A 25,598-nucleotide genomic window follows, 5' to 3' on the forward strand; every position below is an offset into this window, starting at 1 on the left:
GCACCTGAGGTGACGTGTTCTTACCTCCCAGCCCAGCCCAGAGACGAAGTCCTCGTAGGCTTGGCTGCCCGCTGTGTTGGTGAGGATGGAGTGTTTGTCCTCTTGGCCCTCGGCCACATAAAACACTGCTATTTTATGAGTCTCACGGCTAAAGAAAGACAAAACAAAACAATGATTAAACCCTTAAAATAAAGATTCTTCTTCCAGATTTGCTCTCAAAAAACAAGGCTCTAGGAGGAAATATCTACAAAAGTTCATTCTTTCTGTTTTGGGAAAGAAACGTAATAGCGACAACTCTAAAACAGGAGGTCTCAGCTGAATTCTACCTATGGAAGAACGGAAAGGTGAGGAAAAGAAAAAGTGACGTTGCAAACCAGGAAGTGACTCAAATATGTAAAGATGAAATGGAGGAGATGAGGGCGGAACGGAGGGTTCTCACCACTGTCGAGAGTCCAGGTTCTTCAGCTCCCTCAGCAGCTTCTCATTCTTCCTCAACAGATGAAAGTTACTCCTGCCAACACACACACACACACACACACGTATTGCTTTAAGACCAATCTAGATCAAATTAAGGCTTTTCAATGCCTAAAACACTGATTATAAGTTTGAGACGTGATTTTCCAGCCCTGAGGGAATCTGGCAGGAGCCGACGTGTGAGATGTTCGGATAAATGCTAAATGATTATTAAACTAGTCTGATAACAGGGAAAGGGCTTATCGTAGGTCACTGCTTCTTATGTGGACTGTTTATATATCTACTTCCTATAACTTAATGTATTATAACTTTTCAAAGCATCAACACATCAGACTCGGTCACCACAGGACATAAACAAAACTCGTGCACGTAGACGAGCAAGTCCAGAGGTGTTTATAATGTCCTGGAGACCAGCCTGCATCCTCGAATATAAACCCAAGACTCCAGCAGCTGAAGCTTGGAGTGGACTGATAATGACACATCATTCTTTTCTCTCTCTCTCTCTCCATCTCTCTAAGAGAGAAGAGACAGCAATTTGTTCATTATTAAACTGATACTTGGTAATGGCCTCATTCTGAGCTCACAAAGACTCCATTTACACCCTGGATAACAGGGAGAGGCATAAAAGGGGACACACGTGCAGAGACACAGGAGACCGTCAGTATCTCGTCTGCCCTGTCACATATGAATACCTGGAGAGACAGAATGACACAATCACACTGAAGACAATCTACCCATCCTCCGACTAATCCATCTTTCAGTTTCTCTCTCTCTCGTCCATTTTGGGTACAGTTTTTTTGTTTTTCCACTCTCTCTCCACTGTACATGCAACTTATTCATGGCTGCCATTCCTCTCTTCATCATTCTCTTCTTCAATTACTGCCTTTTATTCAACCTCCAAATGGGTCGAGTTTGATCAATGGAGTACTATGCTCATAATAACGCTCTGCTACACACACACACACACACACACACACACACACGCTCACCCATCGCATGTTAAGAAGTCTATTGTGCCGGCTGAATGCAGATGGTGTAATTCTCTGGATGAAGTATAAAGAGCGATGAGTATCCATTAGCTAGCCAGGCACTTCTAAACTGATACCGTGACATTATGAGAAGAAGAGATGCTGCTCTATTTGAAAAACAAAAAACAAGGTGTCTAATTAGCGCAAAATGTTTTGTATTTGTTGAATTGGAAATTTTTGTCTCATTTACACTCAATGTTTGTTCCACGGGAGACAAAAAAGGACAAAAGACTTCACAAATCACGGATCCAACAACCTGAAAAACAGCCTCATTTATTCCTTCTTTGATATAAAATGTGTGAGGGCAGAAAGCTGAGTTATATGATATTAAATATAGTTTCCAGCACTTAATTCTGCCTTGGTGATCAGACAGATATTTCAGCAGCAGGTACAGTTTCTAACAGCTCCAGCTCCAGGGATGGGTGCACGTTTAAGGTCTCAGCATCCAGACTCACCTCTTCTCCCAGGAGTTGAGCCCCAGTATGTTGATCAGCAGCCTGCAGTAGTAGAAGGCCGACTGAGGGGTCTGGGTCTCTGGTTCAGTCTGCTGTACAGCTCGCATGTTCAGCTCCTCACCTCTCTGGAACAAGACCGAGCCGACGCAAAAACGCAACACAAGTGTTACTGGTGATAAAGTATCATGTGCAAATGTGAGGAGTTTAGAGGGACAACCGTGACTGAAGGACTGTCATTTGTTGGTGTAATATTTGCCACTGAATCAGGGAAGGAACACGGCAACTTCTGGGGAAATATGATTATTAGCCATCGTCCCCAGAAACAGACAAGGAGACAGAGACTGTTCTCTCCTCTGCGCTGCATTGGGGAGCAGGGATTAGAATCCTGGATTTCTGGTCTGTTGGATGACCTTTGATGGAGGTATGCGAACACTTCCCCTCCGCTACATTCTCTGTGCTAAGCTAGTTAGCATGAGTCTCACACAGAGCAGAAGGGCCTGTCTTGTTTGCTGACTCTGGGGATGATAGACTACAAGCTTATTTCCCTAAAATTTGCAGTTTTCCTTTAAGCAAGGTAATACATGGTATTCACCAAACAATAACAGTTGATATCCTCCTTCCATGTTAATTATGTTCATCTTTTTAGGTTCAGGAACAGGATAATTGGACTGATCATAGGTGGACAGAAACCCATTGAGCTACCCCCCCCCCCCCCCCCCACTTTTTATACAATACAACGAGCTGATTTTGCAGCAGCACTCCCCAGAGTGCTTCCCCCCCGATGACAGCCTGGAGAGGGTCCTACAGCGGTGGGTTCCTGTCAATCAAGCACACACTACAGTGCCCTAAAACAGCCAGACGTTCCCGCAGTAGAAAACTGACCATCAAGTGTCAAATATTCCATTCACATGAACAAGAACTCTACACACATGAAGCACAAACTCTCGCTCAGCGGCGCTCTGCTTCAAGATGGCATTGATCACATCGTTCTCCTGCTTCTCTGAAACACAGGCAGGGGGAGGAGCCGGGATGTTGAGTGGCATGCCTGGGGGAGCAATTAGGAGACATTAGCGGGAGATCAGAACGTCTGTAATTGTTGTGTTTGTTCTCTTTAGAACTTCAGGTCAAGAAAATCAGGGGGTAACAGGACACTGATGTGATGCAGGAGGTCTGTGCAGGATGTCAGGATATATGTGTGTGTATGTGTGTGTGTGTGTGTGTGTGTGTGTGTGTGTGTGTGTGTGTGTGTGTGTACCTGCCCTCTGAAGACACTCAGGACTGGAGTATCCCAGGTATTGCAGCATTTCATCCAGCGCATCATCTCCTTCCCGCAGAGAATCCCATGCTGGCATCGCTTCCCGACACATTCGCTTGGCCAAAGGCGGAGCCAGTAGCTGCTCCAAGCCCGACTCCCCTCTACTCCCCTCCGCATCCATTCGATGCTCCCTCTTCCCTTCCACATGCTCCTCCTCTTCCTCCTCTTCTCCTTCGCATCCTCTTTGCTGACCCTTCTCATCCTCACAGGCAATCTTCTCCTCTCCTTCCTCATCTCCCTCAGACTCCTGCCTTTCTCCCTCCATCCCAGCTCCTCCCTCCTCAGACTCATTCTCCTCCTGCCTGTCCTCCTCGCTCGCTTCCCGCTCCACTGCCATCTTCCTCAGTGGGGTGCGTAAATGAAGGTTTGTACTGTGAGGCGACTGTGTGTGTGTCAACAGTGTGTGTGCGGGGCTGCTTGGGGTACATGGCGGAGGCCCGTAGAGGACCGCCGAGTCCCAGGAGTGTTTCCCAGCCACATCACGAATGATGACACGAACACATGCGGGAGCGGAAGACAGACCCGCTGTCATTCCACCTCCTGGTACATCCGACTCGGAGCGGTTCTGGAAACAGACAGAAATAATGACTGCAGAAACCAACTAGCATTTTTATTGCCTCCTATATTCTCTATGAATAGTTTAGATCAGAATCCATTTTTCAAATACTGCAAAATTACCTGAAGTACTGAGAGCAGCGTGGAACCGTCCAGAACCAGAAACTGTAGGTTTGGTGAGTGGAATAGCTCTGGTCCAAGATCAGCACTCTCACAGTATGGGTTGTCTTGGTTCTCACACACCTTGAAAACATAGAACATTGTGTCACAAAAGCAAAATAAACCAAACCTGGTGGGCCCTCGTGGATGCAGACACTAACGCGTGTGACAGCACCTGGCTCGACAGAGTAGCGGGCCCTCCAGACATCGGGTAATGTCCTAGATGGTTGACCAGGTGGGTGATGACGGTCCTGGCTGCGATGGAGACCAAACCCTGCTGGATACGACTACGAACTACAAAACCATGACAGAAGAAGAAAAAGATCTGGGTAAGACAGAGCCGATCAGAGAGCAACACACATTCTATATTCTATTCTATATTTCACTTCTCTCTTGAGAAGCCGCTCTTCTATTAACTGGTCAAATTATAGGCTTAAACTACAGTCCAGAACAATGGTTGAGGTATCTCAATGACAAATGTGCCATTATATAATTGTATTTGGCCACTTTTTTCTGAATGTAATGTTAAAAATATTAAGTATCATTGTCACCATTTATTTTACTTATCTCATATTTTGAGATGTTTTAGCAGGGAAAAGTTACATGGGTTTCGCATGTTCTAAAATAAAATATTAAAAAAAGGTAAATTCAAGACAAACAGAAAAGTTTTGATTGTTGCGCTTGCAATGAAAACCCAATTTATTGTCTAGCAAGTTGTTGGAATAAATAACAAATAGCAGTGCAGTCTTTCGGGACGCTGGTTTGGTTCTAAAATCAGAACATTCTCGTGTTTAAGTTCCATGTTCCAACTAAATTTGAGGAACAGTTGAGTAAAGTAGGAGGAGGTACAAAGACACATTGAGCCTACACATAGTCTGCCTCATGCTGAGAAGAAGCCAATGCCATCACACACTGTGCTGTCAGCAGATCTCAGCTAATCATCGTTACACACACACACACACACACACACTTTCCAACAGCTCTTTATTGATGCGGCTGTGTGGAGAGTACAGATATGCATTGACCAGACATTCTCTCTGACTCTCAGAAGATCTCAGATGAGGGAAGGTAGGAAGGAAGGAAGGAAGGAAGGAAGGAAGGAAGGAAGGAAGGAAGGCAGGAAGGAAGGCAGACGATGAATCACAAAAAAGAATAACAGAAGGGAGACACATCAGCAGAGAGAAGGATGAAGAACAAAAGGGAGGGAAGTAGTATTAGCGGTGAAGACGAGAGGAGAGGAGTAAAGAGTGGAGCGAGGAGGCATGGTCTACCAGGGTGCTCCAGTCATTAGACGACTTGTTGTGTCCTGGTGGACAGCAGCAGGGGACAATACACACTCTCACACGGATTCACGCAGGTGTCCTTGCGCACAAGCGCACACACATACACACACACACTCAATGTCTTCCGTCTGCAGTGACCGGTAGCGGCTTGGTGGCTGGGTCTAATTATTCTGAGAATTTGAGAGTCAATGTGCGCAACACTTGACATGCATCAAAATGTCGGCATCGATATCGGCAGATAGTGGTCATTTTTTTATTCATGTTTGTGGTTCGATATCTATTCCAGCCCCGTTTCGCTCAGGTCTCGTCTCTGCTCATCATCCATCTTTTATGAACAACAGATGACGAGAAAACAACATGGTAAATAGCATTTACAGGCTTTTCCAAATTATACAGTACAAGTTTTCATAACAGCGATCGGCTGGTTATCTGTTTGGCTGATTATCAGATAAGACTTGTCATTTTTTTTGCTTTATTGGATCAGCATATTTTTATTGGCCAGTTGATTTTTGTTTTCCCCAGAAATGGACCATAAGAAAGAAAACCAATTGTGCTCTGAATTAAGTCGTAAAATTCGATTTAGCGACTTCTCTCTCGCTGCTGGGAACTCAAGACACTTGAATGTTCATCCAAAAAAAAGCATTTATGTCTCAGAAGTGAATTGATCAAACTGTTCATCAGTTTTCAGTATCTTTACAGTTTGGACTTACTCCCAGACACAGACCGATTACTGGTGCTGATATTCGGCATTTTGACACATATCGGCATCAGCCTTTTTCTTCTTCATCTTTTTTTTTAATCCGACAGCCGATAACAGATCAATTAAAAACTGTTATTTTGGCTCAGATGCAGCCGTGCCTCTCTGTCCGCAGTCACGACCCTGTCTCCAGAATTGTCCCACCCACAGCACCTTCTGATTGGTTACAAGCAGAGCCACGGCGCTGGTAACAGCCAGTCAGCAGTGAAAGCTGTGCATGCGCAGTGTTCACACACACGGCGGAGAGGAGAAAAAGTTTAGCCGAGTGGAGAAGTATCAGAAAGCAGCTGTATGCTTTGAAGGTAAGTTAAGGCAACAGACGTTACTGTGAGCCCAGTAGCGTTACTGATGGTGTAATCTGTTAATCACTTGAAACACGGTTGCTGATAATATCGAAACAGTCCGTGAAAGTACAAGTATGCGCGCGTGTGAATGTGAGAGAGAGTAAAAACCTAGTGAACTCAGTTCAGTCCAGTTTCGTTGTAGGGAAGCACATTGAGGTGAAGGCTGATAGGCTTTTAACTTAAAACAAAGCCAAGTGAAAGATAAAGGAACATTTCAGTTATATTAAAATTTTGAAAAACTTTTTATACACTGCAGAAAACTTTAGGGAGCTATTTCTTTGTTTCAGTCTTCATTTAACTTTATTAGACATTCTGCTGAGCCCGGGAGATCCCTGCACTACTTTTTAGAATTTTAAAACAAAGATGTCCATCTCTACTTACTACACTCTTTTTCAAAATGTTTTGTTAATACAATGTAAACATCCTTTTAATGAAATTTCTACGCAACTGAATATCGGCTGAGATGACATGTTGTAACACCGTGCCCCCACACTCTTAACTGAACTTGTCATTGTACAAAATGACAGTTGTAATCAGCCAAATGAGTTGTGTAGTTTGTTGCCGTTGTTGATGAAATACCTTCGGTGACGGGCTGCAGTTTGCTGGAGCGTTCAGAGTCTGGGCTGTGCAGTGGTTCTGGTTCTCTGAGGCTCTCCAAGGGCAGGAATGGGTCGTAGTCTGGGCTGGACAGGTCTGACAGCTGCAGAGGGTAATACTTGGGGCTGCTGAAGGACTGAGCTCCATACACACAACCATGCAACACCTAGACGGAGAAGTGGAAGACTGTTTAATCACTGCTTAATTGCCATCACTGCTGCTGTTCATGGAGTTAATTACGACATATTAATATGCAAGTGGCTGTGTTAGGGGTGATGGCATGATGTCACACAGCACATTGACTTCATCTTAGAAAAAGCTGAATTACTGCACAAGTCAGACTGAAACTGGACCGGAATCCTACTGCTCAAAGTCAGAGTAACGCACCTCGATCACGCGACTGGGAACTGAGTTACTCAGCATGTACTCGCTCTATTAGGCCCCTGGCTAGCCCGCTGTTCTGCCCATGTTCCACCGGATCCACTGCTGTGCTACCCCCTTTTTCCTGTGTGCTGTTTGACTTCTGGGTAACATCAGGCGGGCAAGAGCACAGTGGAAACGCATTTCTGGACAAATGTCGAGACAAACATTTGGGTGTCTTTAACCCTGGCCTGATGTTCTGAGCATGTTCTCGAGGTTCCACGATAGTACAGTATTTAACCCCAGAGACAACAAGCACACAATTAAGGAGGGATTTCTCATTTTCAGGGTTCAAGGGCGATGCCATATTTCTAGACACACACAGAGACAAAATTTCGGTCTCAGGTTAAGGAGAAGTCTGTTTTTATTCAGTCGTCACTGAATTCATGTCCACTTGTTATCTTACTGGTGCGTAAAGCAAAAGGTGAACTTTTGTGTCAGTACTCCTTAGTTACTGGGACTAGTTGTCCAATCACAGGGCCTAAAGCTGGACTACAATAGAACCTGCTGTGTGACACATACCTTATAAATACAGCTGAGCAGGGTCTTGGTAGGTTGGTCCTTCTCTGGGGGGCTTTGTGTTTGAACCGGGAGGAGGAGAGTGTTTGGAGGCAGAGCCATCACCCAGTCCAGCAGACACAAGAGGAGCGACACCACCAGCTGCAGCACAGTTGGGAGGTTACTACCCAGGCTAAACCAGTCCTGCGGTATCAAAGTGTCTGTACGTGTGTGTGTTTGAGTTACCCTCTTATCCAGCTCATGAGAGGAAGACTCAGTTGTAGGCAGCAAGTATGTGATGGTGGCAATCAAAATCTAAGACAAACACATTTGTTTTCAAGTTTAAAATGTTTGAACTTCACTCAACAAATATCTGAGAAAATGTAGCTACCTGACGATTAAATAAATGTGACATTAAGACAACCTGAGCAGATTTCTAAGAAATCATCCAAATGGAAAAATATGAAGTCACATCAGATTCCTGCTTTAACGCAACACACGCTGAGGAACGTAGTTCCAGAAAGCAGTAGTTCCCAGATGTTTGTCTGATCAGGCCGTAGCTACATTTAAGGAAGTGGCTCCATCGGCGCTAAATTCAGTGTCATGTCCCACTGTAACAGAGGACGCTGTTGTCCACCTTAGTCCCTCCCAAACTCATCATATTATCCATAGAGCAGCAGCACCTTGGGAACAACTCTGGACTCTACTGCCCCACTAAAAAGGAAAACTATGAATCCAAAGAAACAAGCACCTTGGTACGGTTCTGAAACCTGACAGCTTCAACAACAACAACAAAAAAAACAGAAACGAGAGAGAAGGTGGTGCTGCTCCAAACTGGAGGAGTCACATGTGGTCGGGCAAGATAGCTTTAAAACCTATAATAACCCTTTCACACTGAACAACACGTGTCAACGTGGGTTTTTGGACCCACGTTTGCTGGGCATCAGGGCCCATCCAAGCTTCCAGAAGACCCGGGTCTGAACTCCCGCTGTGAGGCTGCGTGCCTGTGTTTTTCTCTCTCGTACGTCATCGCGCTGACAACGTCATCATTTCACATAAACGTGCGCCGGAACACAGAGGTAAATAAGCGTCAACATGGATGTCGCCAAGTAGAACGTCAGCGTTGTCGTTGTGTGCTTTGCAATGTTGTCTCTTTTGCAAAGCATACAAACTCGGCGCAGACTGGAAAATGTCTGAGCGCTGACGCTGCGAAGGGGGATGGAGTTTTGGGCGAGTCTGGAATGGAGCCGAAGAAGCTACAGGCAAAGCCTGACAGGCGGCACAGTGACAAAATCAGGATGCGACAGGAAGGTCGTGTGAAACCTGAGATGACGCGGGTTGCCTTTTTCGCACTGCAGGCAATCCGAGCCGAGCCTCTAAACACCTGGGTCGCTTTGCGAGTCAGTCCACGCAGGTCGAAATGCCGAGGCGACCCTTTCAGAGTGCTGAAAAACCAGCGTTGACCCGCGTTTTTGGTGCAGCGTGGAAGGGGAATAAGAAAGCCCTTAGCAGAACGAGAGCAGCCGACTACTCAGCACTAATCGAGGAACACAAGAACAACCCCAGGTTCCTCTTCAGTACTGGAACCAGACTGATGGAGAGCCACAGCTCTCTTGAAGCAAGTAGTCCTGTTTCTCTGGGCAGCAAAGATTTCATGGACTTCTTCAATGACAAAATTCTACTAATTAGAGGGGAAATTCTTCCCCTCCTGCCATCAGCCGACAACACGGCTTCTATAACCTCAGAGGCAGCTGGAGGACCAGACACACACTTTGATAGTTTTTCTCCCATCAGCCTTCATGAGCTCAGTTCAATAATGTCCTCCTCTAAACCTCCACCTGTCTCCTAGACCCCATCCCAACTAAGCTGCTCAAATACTGTGTGAGTGTTTGACAAAAGACAAAGTCCTGTTTCTGGGAGAAGTATTGCTTTAAGTATGCTGATCATGCAGAGACAAATGAGTTGCTTGGATCTGAAAATACAGTCATTTCCTGTGTGACTCACCTCAACAATCTTCTTCGGAGTGTCGCAGGGGAATTTCTGAAGATGATCCACGTAACTGATCAAAAGGTGAAGGATGTCCGAGGCCACCAGTGCTACGTTCTTATTGGGGTACTGAGGGGCGACAGACATGTTACTCTTGTTAATTCAGTTTCTGTAGGTACAATTATATATATATATATATATATTTTACAAGATTTTACAGTTTTTAATTTACAGATCAGTCAGAGAGTGATTATCATCTAAAAACAAAAAAATGCTTCCAGATGGAAAAGAGAAGACAGCAGGGGAAAAATGACAATCACTCAAGCTGTGTGTGTGTGTGTGTGTGTGTGTGTGTGTGTGTGTGTGTGTGTGTGTGTGTGTGTGTGTGTGAAACAGAGCCCATGGCTGAAGCTACTGGCTGCTGGTATGAAGAGTGGACAAGATTTGTTTGTGTGTGTGTGTGTGTATATGTGTGTGTTTGTGTGTGTGTGTGTGTGTGTGTGTGTGTGTGTGTGAGAAACACAGCTTGAATCATTCCCCTCTGGACTGTTCTCCTATCTGAAGGAGGACCAAACATATTGACGGTCCAGGGTTTGCTCCCAGGAGTGCAAGTGTGTTCCCGTGTGTGTTGCGGTTCGGTCTTGGCGCCATTGGCTACCGATACACAAGCTGGGGATTCCAAGGTGGAAAAGGTATGCGTGTGTGTGTGTGTGTGTGTGTGTGTGTGTGTGTGTGTGTGTTTGTGTCCATCTTGAGCCACTTGGCTACAGATGAGACAGGACATTTTGGACAGTGTTGATGTGATCCACAGGCCTCCCAGTCTAGTGGCCTGAAACACACCATACCAACTGAGGCAATGTCACCAAGACTAAAAATCATTTCCAACAATGTTTTCCATCAGACTTTGGCTCTTTGAAACCCAACAACTGCCCAGATTTCAGTCGGTGCTTTGGCAAATTCAAATGACCTTCGCTTAGGTTCTTAATAGCTACAGCACCTCATGTAGTGACAACAATTTTAATCTGCTTTTCAATCAAAGACTGATCATTTCTAGGGTGGTGCAGAGTTTTCAGGAGGACTCTTTTAATCTCCAGGAGAAGAGAATCGAGTGAAACTCCTGACGGTTTTGATGGTGTAAAAAGAAGGCAGAAAGTCAGGGAAGCATGATAAAAGGTTGATGTTTATGTTACGTTTTCAAATCCACATTTCCCATCTGCTCATTTGACAAACATGGTATCATATTCAATCCTAATTGATGTATTTCATTATAGAGTGCTTGATTTTTTTAAAGGACAATTTGGAGATGTATTCATGTGTATGAACAGGCAGCTCATCAGCAGCTGCTCTGGTCTTATTTCAGTGGAACGCAGAGAGTTTGATGTCAGCAGGGACAAAGTTTGAGATCAGTCAAACGTGGCGTGCAGTCCTTAATGTTCTCCAACTGATTCATGCTTCAAAGGCCACTTTCTAGCTGGTGGTTGGAGCTCTGAAAGTAGGACTTGGGAGCCCGGACAGAGCTGGACTGACCTTCAGAGTGACACAGATGACGTTGAGAGCATCTTTAATCTGTGGGTGTTGAGTCCCACGGGCCAGCTCCTCACACAGCCAGATACCCAGGCTGCACAGGGCCACGCACCTAAACACACAAGCACAGCATCAGCAAACGGCTCTGCAGACATGAACAGCAGCAGAGAACTAGAATGATCCATTCTGAAGTTACTTAAAACTGATATGACAAATATATGCAACCTCTCTACACAGAACAAATTCATCATGGGGCAACGGAGTCGAGGCACACCTGAGTTACCCCAATAATTTGAGTGGAAATAAATTAGAAGTTTTATTTGGTGAACTCCTCTGCTCATAAACCCTCGTGATGGCGACGCCCTTAGACCAGGGGGTCTGCTTCCTGTCTGTTAAAAGGAAGTTTTCCATCGCTACTATCAGGACTTCTTCCTCAAGGGGAATTGTTTGGTTCTCAATTAAAATTAATTTAAATGGGCAAGTAACACTGACTTGACTTTGCAATTCCACGCATCTCCTTCATTAGCTGAGTCGTCCTTCACAAAGCTACTGATTGTGGCGCGTTCTACTAGCACGACACAGCGGAAGGCGTCTATTGGTGTGATCACGATGTGGCGCTCGCACAAACACAGAGTCTCTACCTGGCAGGAGCAGAAGGTTCGTCCTTCGCGGAAGTCAGGATTTTTTTGATAATGTGCTCCTGAAATACACACAGAGGAACATTTGTTCAACACAGTGCAAAGCTGTAAAGTGCATTTGTGTCTCTTCGGCAAAGTTGGCCTTCGTTCAGGTTTGTTAAATGAGGTATGGGTTTATAGAAACACTCCAACGGATGTTTTGTCCAATAATAAGAAGAAAAACGATTCAAAGAATAACATCAGAAGCTAATATATAAAACGGGATACACACACACACACACACACACACAGACACACACAGACACACACACACAGACACACACACGCGTGCGTGCATGCACCTCTGGTCCCTTTGGTCAATATTAATGGCTGCTTTGAGATTCAAAACAAGTTTCTGTTTTGTAAGGAGACAGCGAGCAGGCCAGAGACGCCGCTACGCATGGCATTAACCGTTTACACGGCAGCGACAACAACAAGAAAAACATTACTGCCATAACTCTAAACTTTTACAAGAATGACTGATGAGGCATTAACCTATTAGTTTGGTTCGGAGACCTCCAGAGGGGCGCAGACATGTCCATTACAGGATGTGGACTGACCTGGATTACAAAGTAGATAAAGTTCTCTAAAGTGTTTGACCTCTTCTTTTTAAGAGAGAGAGCCAGAGAAGTGTTAGCGTCGCCGTATTTACACAGGAATTGTAATGCCTGGCTACTGGTGGTTATATGTATTGTAGGACAGAATGGGGGAATACTTGAATCTGATTGGCTGCTCGGTGCCTCCTTCAAGGCTGCAGTGGAGAGTTAACATGGACAATGATTTGATGATGGAAATCTTGATATTGATCTGGGAACAAAGATGTCTGCTAAAGAATATGATCGTATCAAAAGGTACAGTCGACTTACATTCACTGTTTGACAACCATACATGATATTAACTTTGAATCTGACAAGCAAAACGTTAGCGTTCCTGCTAGCATGGAAAACGTGGATACTGAATTACTGGCAGTGAAAAAAAATTGTATTTCGCTTGCAAAAATATAATTCAATAGTCTTACGGTCTCTTCCTTCGCTAAGGGCGCTTTCTCACCTAATGGTCTGGTACAAGGTCCGGACTTTTGTTGTTGTTGTTACATTGTTTTCACATGGTCCAGTAAAGTTCGCTTTCTCACTGCTATCATGAAAGCGGACCAAAGGAGCTGCCTACGTCATGACGCCATTAACTACAAGGTCTGTGACAGATGTGATGCTGCCTGATGTCTGGTCTCTACACCGAGGACAAACATTACCACAGACCCTTCAAATCAAACAACGACGACTTCAGTTCACCTTGACATCTGGGAATTTGGTAAGCGCCACGTCAGCTGTGGTGGGGTGGAGGGCTGGCAGCTCGCCATACAGGTTTGGAAAACACACAAGTGATCCGAGGAGGATCTGGGCCTCAACTCTGGGAGCCTGGGGAAGAAGACACAGGGAGACGTGGAGAATAAGAGGGAGGAAAAGTTTAGATTTTCCTCTTGGGAGTTTGGTGCACATGGGTTTCTGTGTTTATTACATTGAGCGATGAACAGGAGGTGACTCTAGAAGCTGCAATAATGAAGTCCAGAATCAACATGGTGGCTCCAGGTAGACCGATACTGAAGAACCTGGGACTGCAGTGCTTGATGATGGTGTTCACAATGTCCTACATTCAAATAAAAAGACGAATTAATCCCACGAGCAATCACAGCTGGAACACGCTGTCTTAATAAAAGGCTTGTGTCTCATCCATTTATCCAACTCAGCGCTGACTTAACCTCATAAAAGTAAATACCTTGTGAATATTACGACAGAAACTGAAAGAGTCTATTGTCATTTTAATAAAAGACTGTGTAATTTGTTCAGCCTGAAAGTGAATCCTCAAGTGTGTGCACGCGACCTGATCTTGGTGCAGCAGTCCTTGGTGCATGATGTTGTAGAAGTGAGTCAGAAAGTCAGAGTTGGGGGAAACGTCCTGACGTCTCTTCATGATCCTGCAGATTAGCTTGTAGGCATGAAGCTTCCCCTGCTTGTAACGCTCCGTCAGCATGGTGGCCTGGAGGAAACATGCGCAGGCGTGTGTATGTTCACGCGTGATGGTACACATTAATAGGCTTCGTATAGACGGAACGTCAGATGAAATTATTCAGTCCACAAAACACTGCTGGAGCTTTGATGACATCAGATGCTCAATATAGAGGCATTTTACCATTTTAACACGTCATCATGTATTTTTTAGGTTTGCAAATTGGTCTCCATCGATTAATAGAGAACCAACCTTCCATCGACAAGAGGCTAAGGCTGAATAATGAGTGAATTTTCATTTTTGGGTGATATATCCATTCAAAATGATAGCGTTTGCTCCTAATGACACACGAGCTCTGCGTTTGCATGAACATCCAGGGTAACACACCTTGAAGAGCCAGGGAGTGAGGATCCTCAGAGGGGGGATCAGAACAGGGGGTGGGGGAGACGACTGGTTGTCATGGGAAATGCCCAAATTATCTCTGATCTGGAAGCAAATAAGTGCCATTTTAACAAACACATTCGTTATCCAGACTGTTGTATTCTCCTTGAGTGTATCAGTACACACCTTTGCGAGGTTTTGCCACAGCTCACACAGGTAGTCAAAGACCTGAGCGTGGATCTCTGGGTCTTTGATGCTATTCACGTCGCCCAAGATACCAAGCATCCTGCGCCACATCACCGTGGCGACGTCTGCGTGCCATCCGGTTAAAGAACCGCCCGCCATCACACTGCAATCCTCACCAGGGAACTCACTGGTTTCTGCAAACACAAACAAACAATCAGTCTTGTTCTCACAACTGAGACTGACACTGTAACGTGGAAATGTCTCTGAAAGTGTGTTGGAGTGTTACCCAGGTCATCAGGAGTCTGGAGGACAGAGTTGTGGAGCTTCTGGTTCAGTTGTAAGTGTGTGTGTGAGTGTGTGCGCTCAGTGTGCTCTGCTGTCAGTGTTGCAGGCGAAGGCGTCTGGGAACGAGATCCCCCGAGGGAATGCATGGGAGACGCACTCTCAGAACCTGGACAGGAGAAGACGTTCAGGAAAAGGATGTGTGGGGAACAACTCCTGGAGAACACACGAATATGCAGCCCAAAAACCAGATGTCTTACCTCCATCCTGGTACACATTTGAAGTGACGATGACATGAGAAGTGATGATGACAGGATGTACGAGGGTAACAATGCTACAACTACAGATTTTCCCAACAAGGAGACGGAATACAAACCAGTAACAGTGACGGTGTGGCTGAGACTGCTGGTCTCAGAGTCGATGTGGAGTGTTGTCAAACTTGCTACTTCGTGTTCGTCACAGGCAACACCGCCCCCCAGACTGTCCTGGTCCAGGGAGCTTCCTCGGCCTCCTCCTCCGGATCCAGCTCCACCTCCACATGCATCCGAACTGAAAGTAAAATCTAGAAGACATTGTTGTTTGTTATGAGACATGTTTGGGGTTTGAGGGTCAGGAGTAGACAGGTGCATGGGTCTGTGGCAAAGCTACAGCCAGAGGGAACAGTCACTTCTGGTGCAGTGCAGGTAAACAGTTGTGTATTCATTCATGGAGGCACAGCACGATTAATCAAACAGGGTCAAGACCTTGATGAAATTATGATTCAATTAATTACCATGCTTATTGTCATTATCTCAAAGTTTAATCTGTCTTGTTTCTTACTATCAAACTTGCAGGTGGAGTACTGAAAGGCATTAAATGAGTCGGATTGGCTGTCAGAGCTGATGACATCAGAGCCGCTGGCACTAGCAGGTGACGTCCACTCAGAGGGAACCCCCGGATCATCGATAGGCCTTAGGTCATCCGAGGGTCGTGATCCAGGACTCTGGCCGGCCTCTAAGAGCTCCGGCAGGTCCCTGGGAACCTCTAGACTGCCCGGGCTGCTGCCGCGGCGACCCTGCACATCAAGGAGAAGGCGGGTTGAGCTGGTGAGCTTCAGGACTTCATCCAAGCTGCAGTTCATAACAACATCTTCCTACAAAGTGCATCGCCACATTCAACTACTTTTATTAACTGTAGTATTCTGTTAACCCACACTAAACATGCAACTGGGATATTTGTTGAAAACAACAAACCAGGACAAGAAAACACAAACTGGAAAACCTCAATATCTTGGAGCAATAAAAGCTAGAAACAATAGTTTAAGTTGGAAGTGTGCGGGATATTTCATCACTCCACTTCAGTGTGTACACACACTTGGTAGATTATCTGGTTTTGGGGGGACTTTGTGCAAACAGCAACCATTAGCATGAATGAGTTTGGGTTAATGGTGCATCCTTACAAGGACAGTTGTGTGTGTGTGTATTTGTAAAGCTATCTTTGTGGGGACCGATAAGAGATTTGAATCATGAACATCAATCCTTCGATTCTGAGATATGTTTCAGACTTGATTTTAGGTTACAAGTGTGTGTGTGTGTGTGTGTGTGTGTGTGTGTGTGTGTGTGTTGTGTGTGTGTGTGTGTGTGTGTGTATGCGGGGGGGGGGGGTGCTGACCACTGTTCCTTTGGCCCTCAGTCTCTCCTGGATGAACTCATCCATGAGATCAGAGAAGTTCGGGTTGCTGCTTCCTACATCGCTGGAGACTGGGCGGGCCTTCTGGACCACCTCCTCCTTGTTGGCTACACACACACACACACACACACACACATATTTATATTAAGGTATAAATGAAGGCGGTTACTGATGGTAACAGAGACATAAACACACACCATGGATGACTCGATGTAGACAGGAAGAAGTAGACCAATACAGGGACAAAGAAATGAAGACACATGATGACAGACAGTGACAAACCCTCAGACTTCTCTATAAAAATTCTGTAAGATGTAGTCACAGGAATTCCATCTATCAAAGATTGATTCGTGCTCATCTTGATGATTCGGGATATGGTGACATTTTGCTTTTAATTCGGTGCCCAAACACTGGACAATTCACGGCTGAGGAGTGAAATCACTGCCGCTGATATTAAAATGTCACAATATCCACGTCACAAACGGGAGCTTCCCTTCCTGAACAGTGAGAGCAGACTTGGTGTGTATGTACTGGAGGCCCTAAAGTTAGCAGAAGCCACAACACAGCAGGCAAACCCACCAGAAAAGCAATGCAGGAGTTAATTCACACCATGCACAAAGAGCCAGACTCTCGTTGTTAGGTCCAAGAAGGCAGCATGTCGGAGGGCTACATTAGTCTACTTTGTCGTAGTGTTGCTGTTAGGTTGGAGGCGATGGCCGAGAACACCCACCAACCACCGCTCAGAGAAGAGGACACAAGGTAAAGCTTTTGTCCCGACTTTGTGTGGGTGACAGACCAATAAACGTTCAGATGAACACACAGAATTACATCATTTCCTATAAGATTTAAAGGGATAGTTCACCCCAAAATGAAACCTAGCCATCATCTACTCACCCTCATGTCGATGGAGGGTTGAGTGAGGTTTTTTTTTTTTAAGTCCACAAAATACAGCTTGAGTTTAGAAGTGAACAGAGATGAATTTCAAATACAAGAAACAAAAACACAGTAAACCCATAAAAAAAACCTCTTTACAGCTGATCCAACGTAATGTAAGTGTCCTGAGGCCTCGACGGGCCGAGCTGTTTCGAAAAATGTCACTGACACCGTGTTTTTATCCTCGCTGTTCACTGTAGCCCCCAACTAAAAGCCACAAAATGATTTTAGTGCATTCGTCGAGGCTTCAGGATACGCGGATTACTTTGGATGAGCAGTTTAGAGGCATTTTAGGGTTTTTTTCTGCTATACATATTTTTTTTAAACGTTTGAAACGTCATCTGTCTGAGAGATTGATGCAACTCTGTGTAACTCCAGCAGAGTTTAAAAAACAAAAAACTTCACCCAACCTTCCACTGGCTGAACTATCCCCTTCAGGTGTGAAAACTTCAAGGCTACACAGGAAGCTTGACCGTCTTGCAGATGCAGTGTTACACCCCTCAGGGGAAGCCGTTCTCTCCTGAACATCAAAGTTCAGCTCAGTCAGAGCAAAGATGTAGCCGCTGATTAGAGGAACCAGCGGCAGCAGTTACATGGAGGGAACGGAGTTTCACCACCAAACACGTGCAAAGTCAAAATTCCATTTTGTTCTGAGCTGGTTTAGCTTCCACTTCTGAGGCGTTAACTCTCAATATTAACAACACTGTGAATCCACAAGTGCGCGGCACGTCGATGACAGCCATGTACACTTTCAGCTGCCATGGTTATTTGTCCATAACTACAGGAAAGTCACATGACAAAAAGGGGCTGGCAAGAAAAGAACGTTTCCGTAAATAAATGCCGACAGGCCTGCATATCAACTTCACATAAGAAACAGAGCATGACATGGTTGGCATTACGGTCTAAAAAAAAGTAGACATGCTAAGCCGTGACGTGAGCTGATGACGCTGCGCTTTCAGTCGGCCCTCTGGACTCTGAAAGCTGAACGACGTATTTTGCAGATCTGTGCACTGAAAATGAGCCTTTTAGTTTGTGCTCGATCGACAAGGATGAGCTCATTCAACCCCGACTGTTGATCTACTCTTATTCTGCTCGATCACATTTTTAAACATACACTTTTTGCTTATTCATTGATCCTCCTTTTAATGTGTACGTACAGACATATATTTGACGTTTACAATGTATATAAATACATATATTTTTTTTATCTTGCTTTGTTTTTTTTTTAGTGTTTTGAGTCAGATGCTATGAAATTTCAATCTCCTGCCTGCCTGTGTGGTGTAGAGTTTGAATGACAAAGGAGTCTTGAATTGGATGACAGGAGGAGGACAGGAGGAACTCAAGAGCAGAGCGCCAGCGCCACACAGCAGCTGTCCTGCCTGGTCCACATCGGTCTACGATGCAGAACTGATCTCGTCAGAGCACAATCCAATGTTCAATTTGCATGTGAATCATGATTTTTGATTCTACAAACAACAAAACAGTTCCACTCTCAGTGAAAAAGTAAAAAAAGAAGAGTTTTGATGTTAATTATTCATTTCAGCTCAGCGTGAGTTTCTCTGGGTTTCTCTGTCATTTGCTGGGGAAGTTCTCTTCTACGTTGACATAAAAACAATACCGTGAGCCAAAACCCACAACACAAATCAAACTGTTGGGGTGCTGAAACCAAGTCTATGTCATGGAAACTGTATTGTAAAATTACATATTTTTCAAAAAGGTAGGGTCAAGAACAACTGGTTGGTACCACTGACAAGTTCAACGTTGAGGACACAGGGTTCATTAGTTCCCCTGATATGACAGAATTAGGACTCAGACAATCTTGTGATAATGATTTGACTGTGGCGAGAACCTCTAGCAAAGACGGTTTCTTAAATCTGCGGATCTGCAATCACAACCTCGTCTTAGACATAATCTGATGAGAGATGCGTATCGCAGCGTGTGGTTGAGTAAACTCACTCTAAATCAGCACATTTTTAGTGCTATGATCTGCAAAGGCGTGGTTAGAACTAACGGGGGCCTCCTGTGCCAATAGAACGGGGGGTTTTGCATCAGCAGCCACAGAATTAAACAAGTTCAAGGGCCAACCAGCCAGCCAGACGAGTACGGCTCATCGTTTATGGCTTCAGTGTGTGTGTGAAGGACCGGCTCATTGATCGAGTCACTGCTGTTATACAAATATAAAAGGTTAAGAATATATTAGTCAACAATTTCAGGGGGAAAAAAAATAAAATCAGCATTTTTACGATAGTATGCGTCTAGAACAAACGTACAAACAAACACGACTGACAAGTTTGATACCATTTAGCACAAATCAGCAAGCAACATGTGACTATGGAGGGAAAAGGAGTGTACCAGCAATTCCACATCAAGACAGACTCAGATGGTATGAATCACTGTGCCGGTGTTCAGCTGCAAATCCTCCCGCTACAATTCTGTGTATGAGAATCATGTTTACCATCAAACTACTGGCTACAAAAGGCTTCAATCATTGAAGATGGCTACAACGAGGACATTTTTCTATCCATTCAAACTCTGTGTGCACCATTATAAAGATGGCAATATTTACCAAAAGGCTTCTGCTGCATCCTAGTGGTCAGAGAATGAACCACAACCGCATCGTTACACAACCTGTAACTAATATTGTATCCACTAAAATGTTTCACATCCCAGATTTACCTTTACAAACTCTAATTCCCAAACCTTTGAAGATACAAAACGCCACAAAACATTCAGGGACTTTCAGTGGGGTTTTATGTGTGGTCATCTTATATTTTGCTTTGAAAGGTCGTTTCCTTCTGTGCAGCTGAGAGGGGCTTGACTCCAGGGAAGGAGGCGAAGGAGGCACAAGGAGGCCGCATGCAACATCACGGAGGGAGGAGGCGGGAAGGGGGAGAGAAGGAGAAAATCCCACATCCTTTAGAAGGAAAAAGAAGGGTAGAGGAGAAGGGAGAGGGCTTCTGAGGTAGAGGAAGAAGTGGGAAGTTATGGGAGGGATGGGAGGGTCTTCGATAGGAGGCAGGCTGGAGGAGGGGCTACGTTCAAGAGGAAACACATCAACAGGGAGTTGGAATCTCAGTCCAGCAGCAAGATGATGAGTTTCAGCCAAAAAATATATTTCATTCCATCATAACAAACCAGTTAAAAACAGCCAAAAGGGAAAAGAGAGTTGATGTTTGTGTTTTGTGAGTATTTGTCTTTTCCGTAGTTGTTGGACTTTACTGGTGTTGTGGCCTTTGTGAGCGCTTCATCCACTGCGATCCTCACCTGGCGTGGTCGTCTTTCGTCCAAAGTAGCCCAGGACGTGGGAGTAGAGGTCTCTTAGCGACGCGTCACCCATGGCCACCCGGCCCTGCCGCTGTGGCGATGAGCCTTGGGATGACCCCTGACCTCGGGGCCGAGGCTTGGAGGACAGAGCGTGAACCACAGTCTTATAAACACCACCGAGCAGAGCCCCCTGGTGGTGTCGTGAGGCCGTACTGCCCGGCTCCTGAGAGCGGGATCGGGAGGCCCGAGAACGCAAGGCGGAGCGTCCCAAACGGCCTCGCACTCCCGATGACACAGAGGAACCTGAACTGCCTGGTAAGCCCTCCAAGTGAGCCTCAGGACCCAAACTGGGTCCCGCACTGGATCCAGAATGCTGTTGCTTGTCCTTGTCCCCAGATCCAGTCCCAACCCGGCTTTCCAGGCTGCCAGAACTTGCTCCACCCCCTATCCCACTATTATCATTAACAGTCCCAGAGCTCAATCTCTCGTGTGCCCCCACTTTATGGCCGGCCACAGATCCAAACTTACCTGCACCCCCTGCTCCCAGCTTCCCCCCTGAGCTCGACCCGGCTCCTGGCCTTTCACCGGCTGAGTGGCTATGAGTGTGGAAGTGACTGAGGCGGCGTAGCCTTGCTTTCCAATGGGCTTCTTTATTCTCAAGGGGATTATGAAACTGGACAGACTCAGTCGAGGGTCTGAAGCTGACGTGAACACCCCCAGAATGATGCCTCTTGGCAATACTACGGGACATTTTGGCCTTGGCTGAGTCTATTTGGGCACTTTGGTTTGATTCAGTGCTACTTTCTACTGAGTCACTTGTTGCTTCTTCTTTATCATCCCTTTTGTTTTCCCCCACTTCCCTCCAAACATCACATTTTCCTTCCCATCCTGCTCCTACTCCTGTAGATCCTCCACCTGCTCCCTTTTTCTCCCTGATGTGTCTTTCTAAGCTAGCGCTCCCCCTCGATGGCCACTGACACTGCAGCTCCAGACATTCGTAGATGCTCCGCTGCTCGACCTCATTCTCCTCTATCGGGTCGCCACTGCTGTGCGTCAATACACTAGTTACCTGTCTGTCCTCCTTACACACCGGTTTCTCCTCTCTTACCACCTTTCTTGCCTCTCCTGTGTGCTCCATTTGTGCTCTAGCCACACCAGTTTGCGCTGGTACAAGTGAAGCTACATGATTGTTTTCTAATGCGTGACCTGGACTATCTCTATCTCCTGCCTCCTCCTTCTCAGCTCCTTTGTGAGAGAAATAATCCCTAATAGAGGAGAATAAATCATCCTCCTCTACCACAGCCCCCATGTCACCCTCGTCTACATCAACCTCCTTTTCAGATGACAAGGCGAAGGCAGAATCCCAGTCGCTTACCCAATCGGAGCCAGAACCTCGGCTTTGAGAGCCAATCTGATGCCAGAGCTGGTCATATACACTAACATCATCTTGTCCCTCTGAAGTAGAGGAAGCAACACCATTGGAGAAGGTACAAGGGGTGGGAGAAGAGGAGTGAGGGGTGGGTGGGAGTGGTTGAGCTGCGTGACTATTAGCTGCTAGTAAGGAAGTAGCTGTGGCGTGGTGTTGGTGGGGGTTTGGGATTGAACTGGGATCTCTCTGTGGGTCTTCACCTTTGACCCGCTCTGCGATGAAAGGCTCCATGATGTCAGAGGCACTGCTGCTCCTAGCAAGGGATGAAGATGCAGGAGGATCCAGGTCACAAGCCACCCCCTGGAACACCTCAGAGCAAGAGGTGGACGGGGCCTCGTCACTTTGAGAAGAGTGGCGCATCCGGGACGAGCGGGATGTCAGCGTGATTGGTGGGTCCTCCAGGTCTAAACAAGACGAAGGAGGGGCAGTGAGGTTAGTGGAGGGGTGAGTTGGAAACCGCGAGTGTAAATACACATGGACACAGACACACAAATTAAGCGACACACCATAACTGTCAAATTCAAAGCTTGAGGGTGTGGTGCTTAACCCTTAAGGTATCAAATAACTGCAGCTCCTTCATACTTGGCTCAGCCCAGTGGAATTAAACTCCAACTGCATTAATGTCAAATATTACTGGACTGAACTACCATTCAGTATTTATTAAGCTAGGGAATGGATCACGGAAGTCTACTTCTCTTCTAGAAAGTCTCAGTATTAAAAAGACAGAAGACAAAACTGAGCGGTACTGTTTTAATTCTGTAGTTTAACTCAGTACTTCTGAAACTGCTCTGTTGACCCAGACGTTGATTCATTTCCAGATCATAGTACCCACCAAAAAGTGGCATAAAATGATAAGCGTGTTATCAGTAGCAACACTCCTTTGAAGTTTAAAAAGGATAAATGAAGCTCAGCAGGAGGTGAGATGAGGCAACACTCCTTGCTAAGAGACAAATGGCAGATTTTTAGACTGCAAGTGAATCGTTGTCTGCAGTGACAGTTGTGATGGAGCGGTTTTCACTTGAATCTTGCTGAAACGTCGACTTCATAGAGCTGGCATTTTCTATGTAGCTAAATATAAAAACACATCCATCAGCAAAAATAAAAACATTTTATTCAAGACATTGAAGACTCCGGGGATCAGGGATAAGGAGATCAGCTGAAGGGGGAAACTGGATGTTTTATTCTTCCCGGGCAGAGAGGAAACTGTATTCATGAAAAGGTGAGGAAATATGCATGCTAGCATGCAGGCAGTGGGAGTCTGAAGGCAAACAAACAGGCAATCAACCACATGCTTCCATGCAATCTTCCTGGCTGCTCATGGTTGACACTCTCCACTCTCCAACGTTCACTTAAAGGTTTCATTACAATTCATCAACTCATGTTCAAACAACAGTGAGCGATGCACACGTGGGAGCGAATGTGAACAAATTATGCCTTATTTCTATTCTCTTATTGAATACCAGTGTTTGCTTTCCTACTTCAACTGTTTTCCATTTGGCCTGATGGTAGATGAGATGACAAACCAACTTGAAACTTCATCCACATCGTATCTCAAGCTGGTGAGATGCCGGCAGACACACAACACTCAGAGATGACATCTCTCCATTTGCTTTTCTTACTTTCCTCCTCCTTCCATAGAGAGAGACGTGCATCATTGAACTTGAAGAAAATGATTCTCCTTGGAATCACCTAACACGAGATCTGTGACCACCACCAACATCAGAACACTTGTTCCTTCGGGGCCAAATGAACATTTACACGGCATTTGAAGAAATTTATTTGAGGCGTGATTCAGCGGATGAACAACCCAATAACCTGCCTATCAGAACCTTCGATCTGCTCTTCTAGCTGACAAACATTTCATGCAACGCTGATGAGATGACCCAGATTCAGGTGAAACAGGGAATGATTTCAGATTCTGGATGGATGATGTGAGGTCTGACGCTTCGGTACCAGTTAGGAGGAAAGAGCCGATGGACACAGACGACAGGATGCAGCTGTCTGACAAAGGTGAGTGAAGTTTCCAGGTAGACAGCAGGCAGAAAGGCAGGCAGACAGGTAGTGCAAAGAGTGTGTACCTGCCAGCTGGTCAGCAAGGGGGGGTAGTAAAGGGTGGTGGTGGTGGAGGAGGACAGGAAGAGGCGGAGCCAGAGCAGGAGCACTCTTAGCACTGCGGATAAAGGCTGAGGACAGCAGAGAGTCCCCCGTAGAACAGCTACGCAGGGCTGAGGAGGTGGGAAGAACAGACAGAAGACAGGGAAGAGGGACGGGGAGGGATGGAAGGAAGGAAGTGGAGAGTGTTGTTGAGGTGAGGAGGAGGAAAGTGGGAGGGAAGAAAATCAGATGTATAGGTGAGAAAGAAGATAAAAAGCAAACGAGGAAATGAAGTAATATTAGTAGAAGTAGAGAGTAAAAAAAGAGCGATTGTATTAGGAGAAAATATTGAGACTAGGGACACAGAAGAAAGAGGAGGACTGGAAGGGGGCAAAGAAGGAGAAGGGGGATGTGAGGGAGGAGTGAGACAGGGTTAGATCTAGAGGACAGACCGTGGCTGAGACAGTGAGAGGTTCTTTGGACGGCATCGCCATAACAATCCATAATAGAAAAATATTTGAGGGAAGTCGGACACGTTTGACCACAACAAGATGGCCATAGACCTGCAAGAATATTAGTTAGCATGACAGGACGCACAGCAGACAGAACTGTTCGAAAAGAGGAGTTTAACTACAAAAAATGCAGAGCACAGATGCTGCAACCAGCGAGCACCGAGTGACACCAAGTCGCTGGTGCTCAATCCCAGAAGCACTGAGTCTCTCCGTCAGCGGTTGGGTCGTTTTGAGCTCAAATCAGAGTGTGTTGGATCATACCAGACGACAGATTTAGAGTGTGTAAGGAGACATTTCTGGACAGTTTTGCTGTTGTTTGCTGTCAGTCTCCATTAGCTTCAAGCTAAATATACATGGCAGGTTCCTTCTGCATTTTGGAGTCACGAAGAAGCGAAGTAGGAGGGGGAAAAAACTTGTGTTTTACCTCAAGACACCTATCAGTGACTACTTGAAAGGAAAAACATGCTTTGTGAGTAAAATATAACTTTAACCCAAAAAGGATTTTGTGAGAAAATCAACAAAGTGATTGCAGCGACACTTTTTACAATAATTCATCACCAAAATCGGAGGAATAACATAGCTGACACTAAACAATAAACATAATTCAAAAAAACGCTAGGAAGCGATTTTAGATAACACAGAGTTGTGTCATTGTTGAATAATTCCGATTAAGGTGTTAACGTCTCATGGGCTCGTCTAAATATCAACATGGATGTGATCAGAGCTACCGCTGCTACTTCAGTATAGCACGCTATCGTAGCCATGTCTTTCAC

The 25,598-nt window shown here is 45.5% G+C and overlaps 1 protein-coding gene across 7 annotated transcripts in view; it reads right to left on the reverse strand.

Moving 5' to 3' along the window:
* ralgapa1 (Ral GTPase activating protein catalytic subunit alpha 1) overlaps window positions 1–25,598 on the reverse strand; it is a 70,015-nt gene that overhangs the window by 31,007 nt on the left and 13,410 nt on the right. For 4 of the 7 annotated variants that reach the window (XM_086181591.1, XM_086181592.1, XM_086181593.1 and 1 more), the window contains exons 18-41: window positions 24,298–24,444; window positions 20,791–22,623; window positions 16,576–16,700; window positions 15,745–15,979; window positions 15,302–15,487; window positions 14,930–15,094; window positions 14,644–14,837; window positions 14,464–14,562; window positions 13,951–14,106; window positions 13,588–13,716; window positions 13,362–13,487; window positions 12,037–12,095; window positions 11,399–11,507; window positions 9,890–10,000; window positions 8,132–8,200; window positions 7,910–8,047; window positions 6,950–7,133; window positions 4,162–4,280; window positions 3,951–4,070; window positions 3,213–3,837; window positions 2,887–3,002; window positions 1,958–2,082; window positions 440–511; window positions 25–148 (exon numbers count right to left, since the gene is read on the reverse strand). In XM_086181591.1, coding sequence (XP_086037717.1) covers window positions 25–148; window positions 440–511; window positions 1,958–2,082; window positions 2,887–3,002; window positions 3,213–3,837; window positions 3,951–4,070; window positions 4,162–4,280; window positions 6,950–7,133; window positions 7,910–8,047; window positions 8,132–8,200; window positions 9,890–10,000; window positions 11,399–11,507; window positions 12,037–12,095; window positions 13,362–13,487; window positions 13,588–13,716; window positions 13,951–14,106; window positions 14,464–14,562; window positions 14,644–14,837; window positions 14,930–15,094; window positions 15,302–15,487; window positions 15,745–15,979; window positions 16,576–16,700; window positions 20,791–22,623; window positions 24,298–24,444 — 5,366 coding nt within the window. The remainder of the gene's footprint in view (window positions 1–24; window positions 149–439; window positions 512–1,957; window positions 2,083–2,886; window positions 3,003–3,212; window positions 3,838–3,950; window positions 4,071–4,161; window positions 4,281–6,949; window positions 7,134–7,909; window positions 8,048–8,131; window positions 8,201–9,889; window positions 10,001–11,398; window positions 11,508–12,036; window positions 12,096–13,361; window positions 13,488–13,587; window positions 13,717–13,950; window positions 14,107–14,463; window positions 14,563–14,643; window positions 14,838–14,929; window positions 15,095–15,301; window positions 15,488–15,744; window positions 15,980–16,575; window positions 16,701–20,790; window positions 22,624–24,297; window positions 24,445–25,598) is intronic. The other 3 variants (XM_086181596.1, XM_086181595.1, XM_086181597.1) reach the window with 2 other exon arrangements.

Source organism: Aulostomus chinensis, chromosome 17 (genome assembly GCF_037954235.1).
Source record: "Aulostomus chinensis isolate RoL2024-O1b breed Wild chromosome 17, RoL_Achi_v1.0, whole genome shotgun sequence".
Classification (NCBI taxonomy): Eukaryota; Metazoa; Chordata; class Actinopteri; order Syngnathiformes; family Aulostomidae; genus Aulostomus; species Aulostomus chinensis.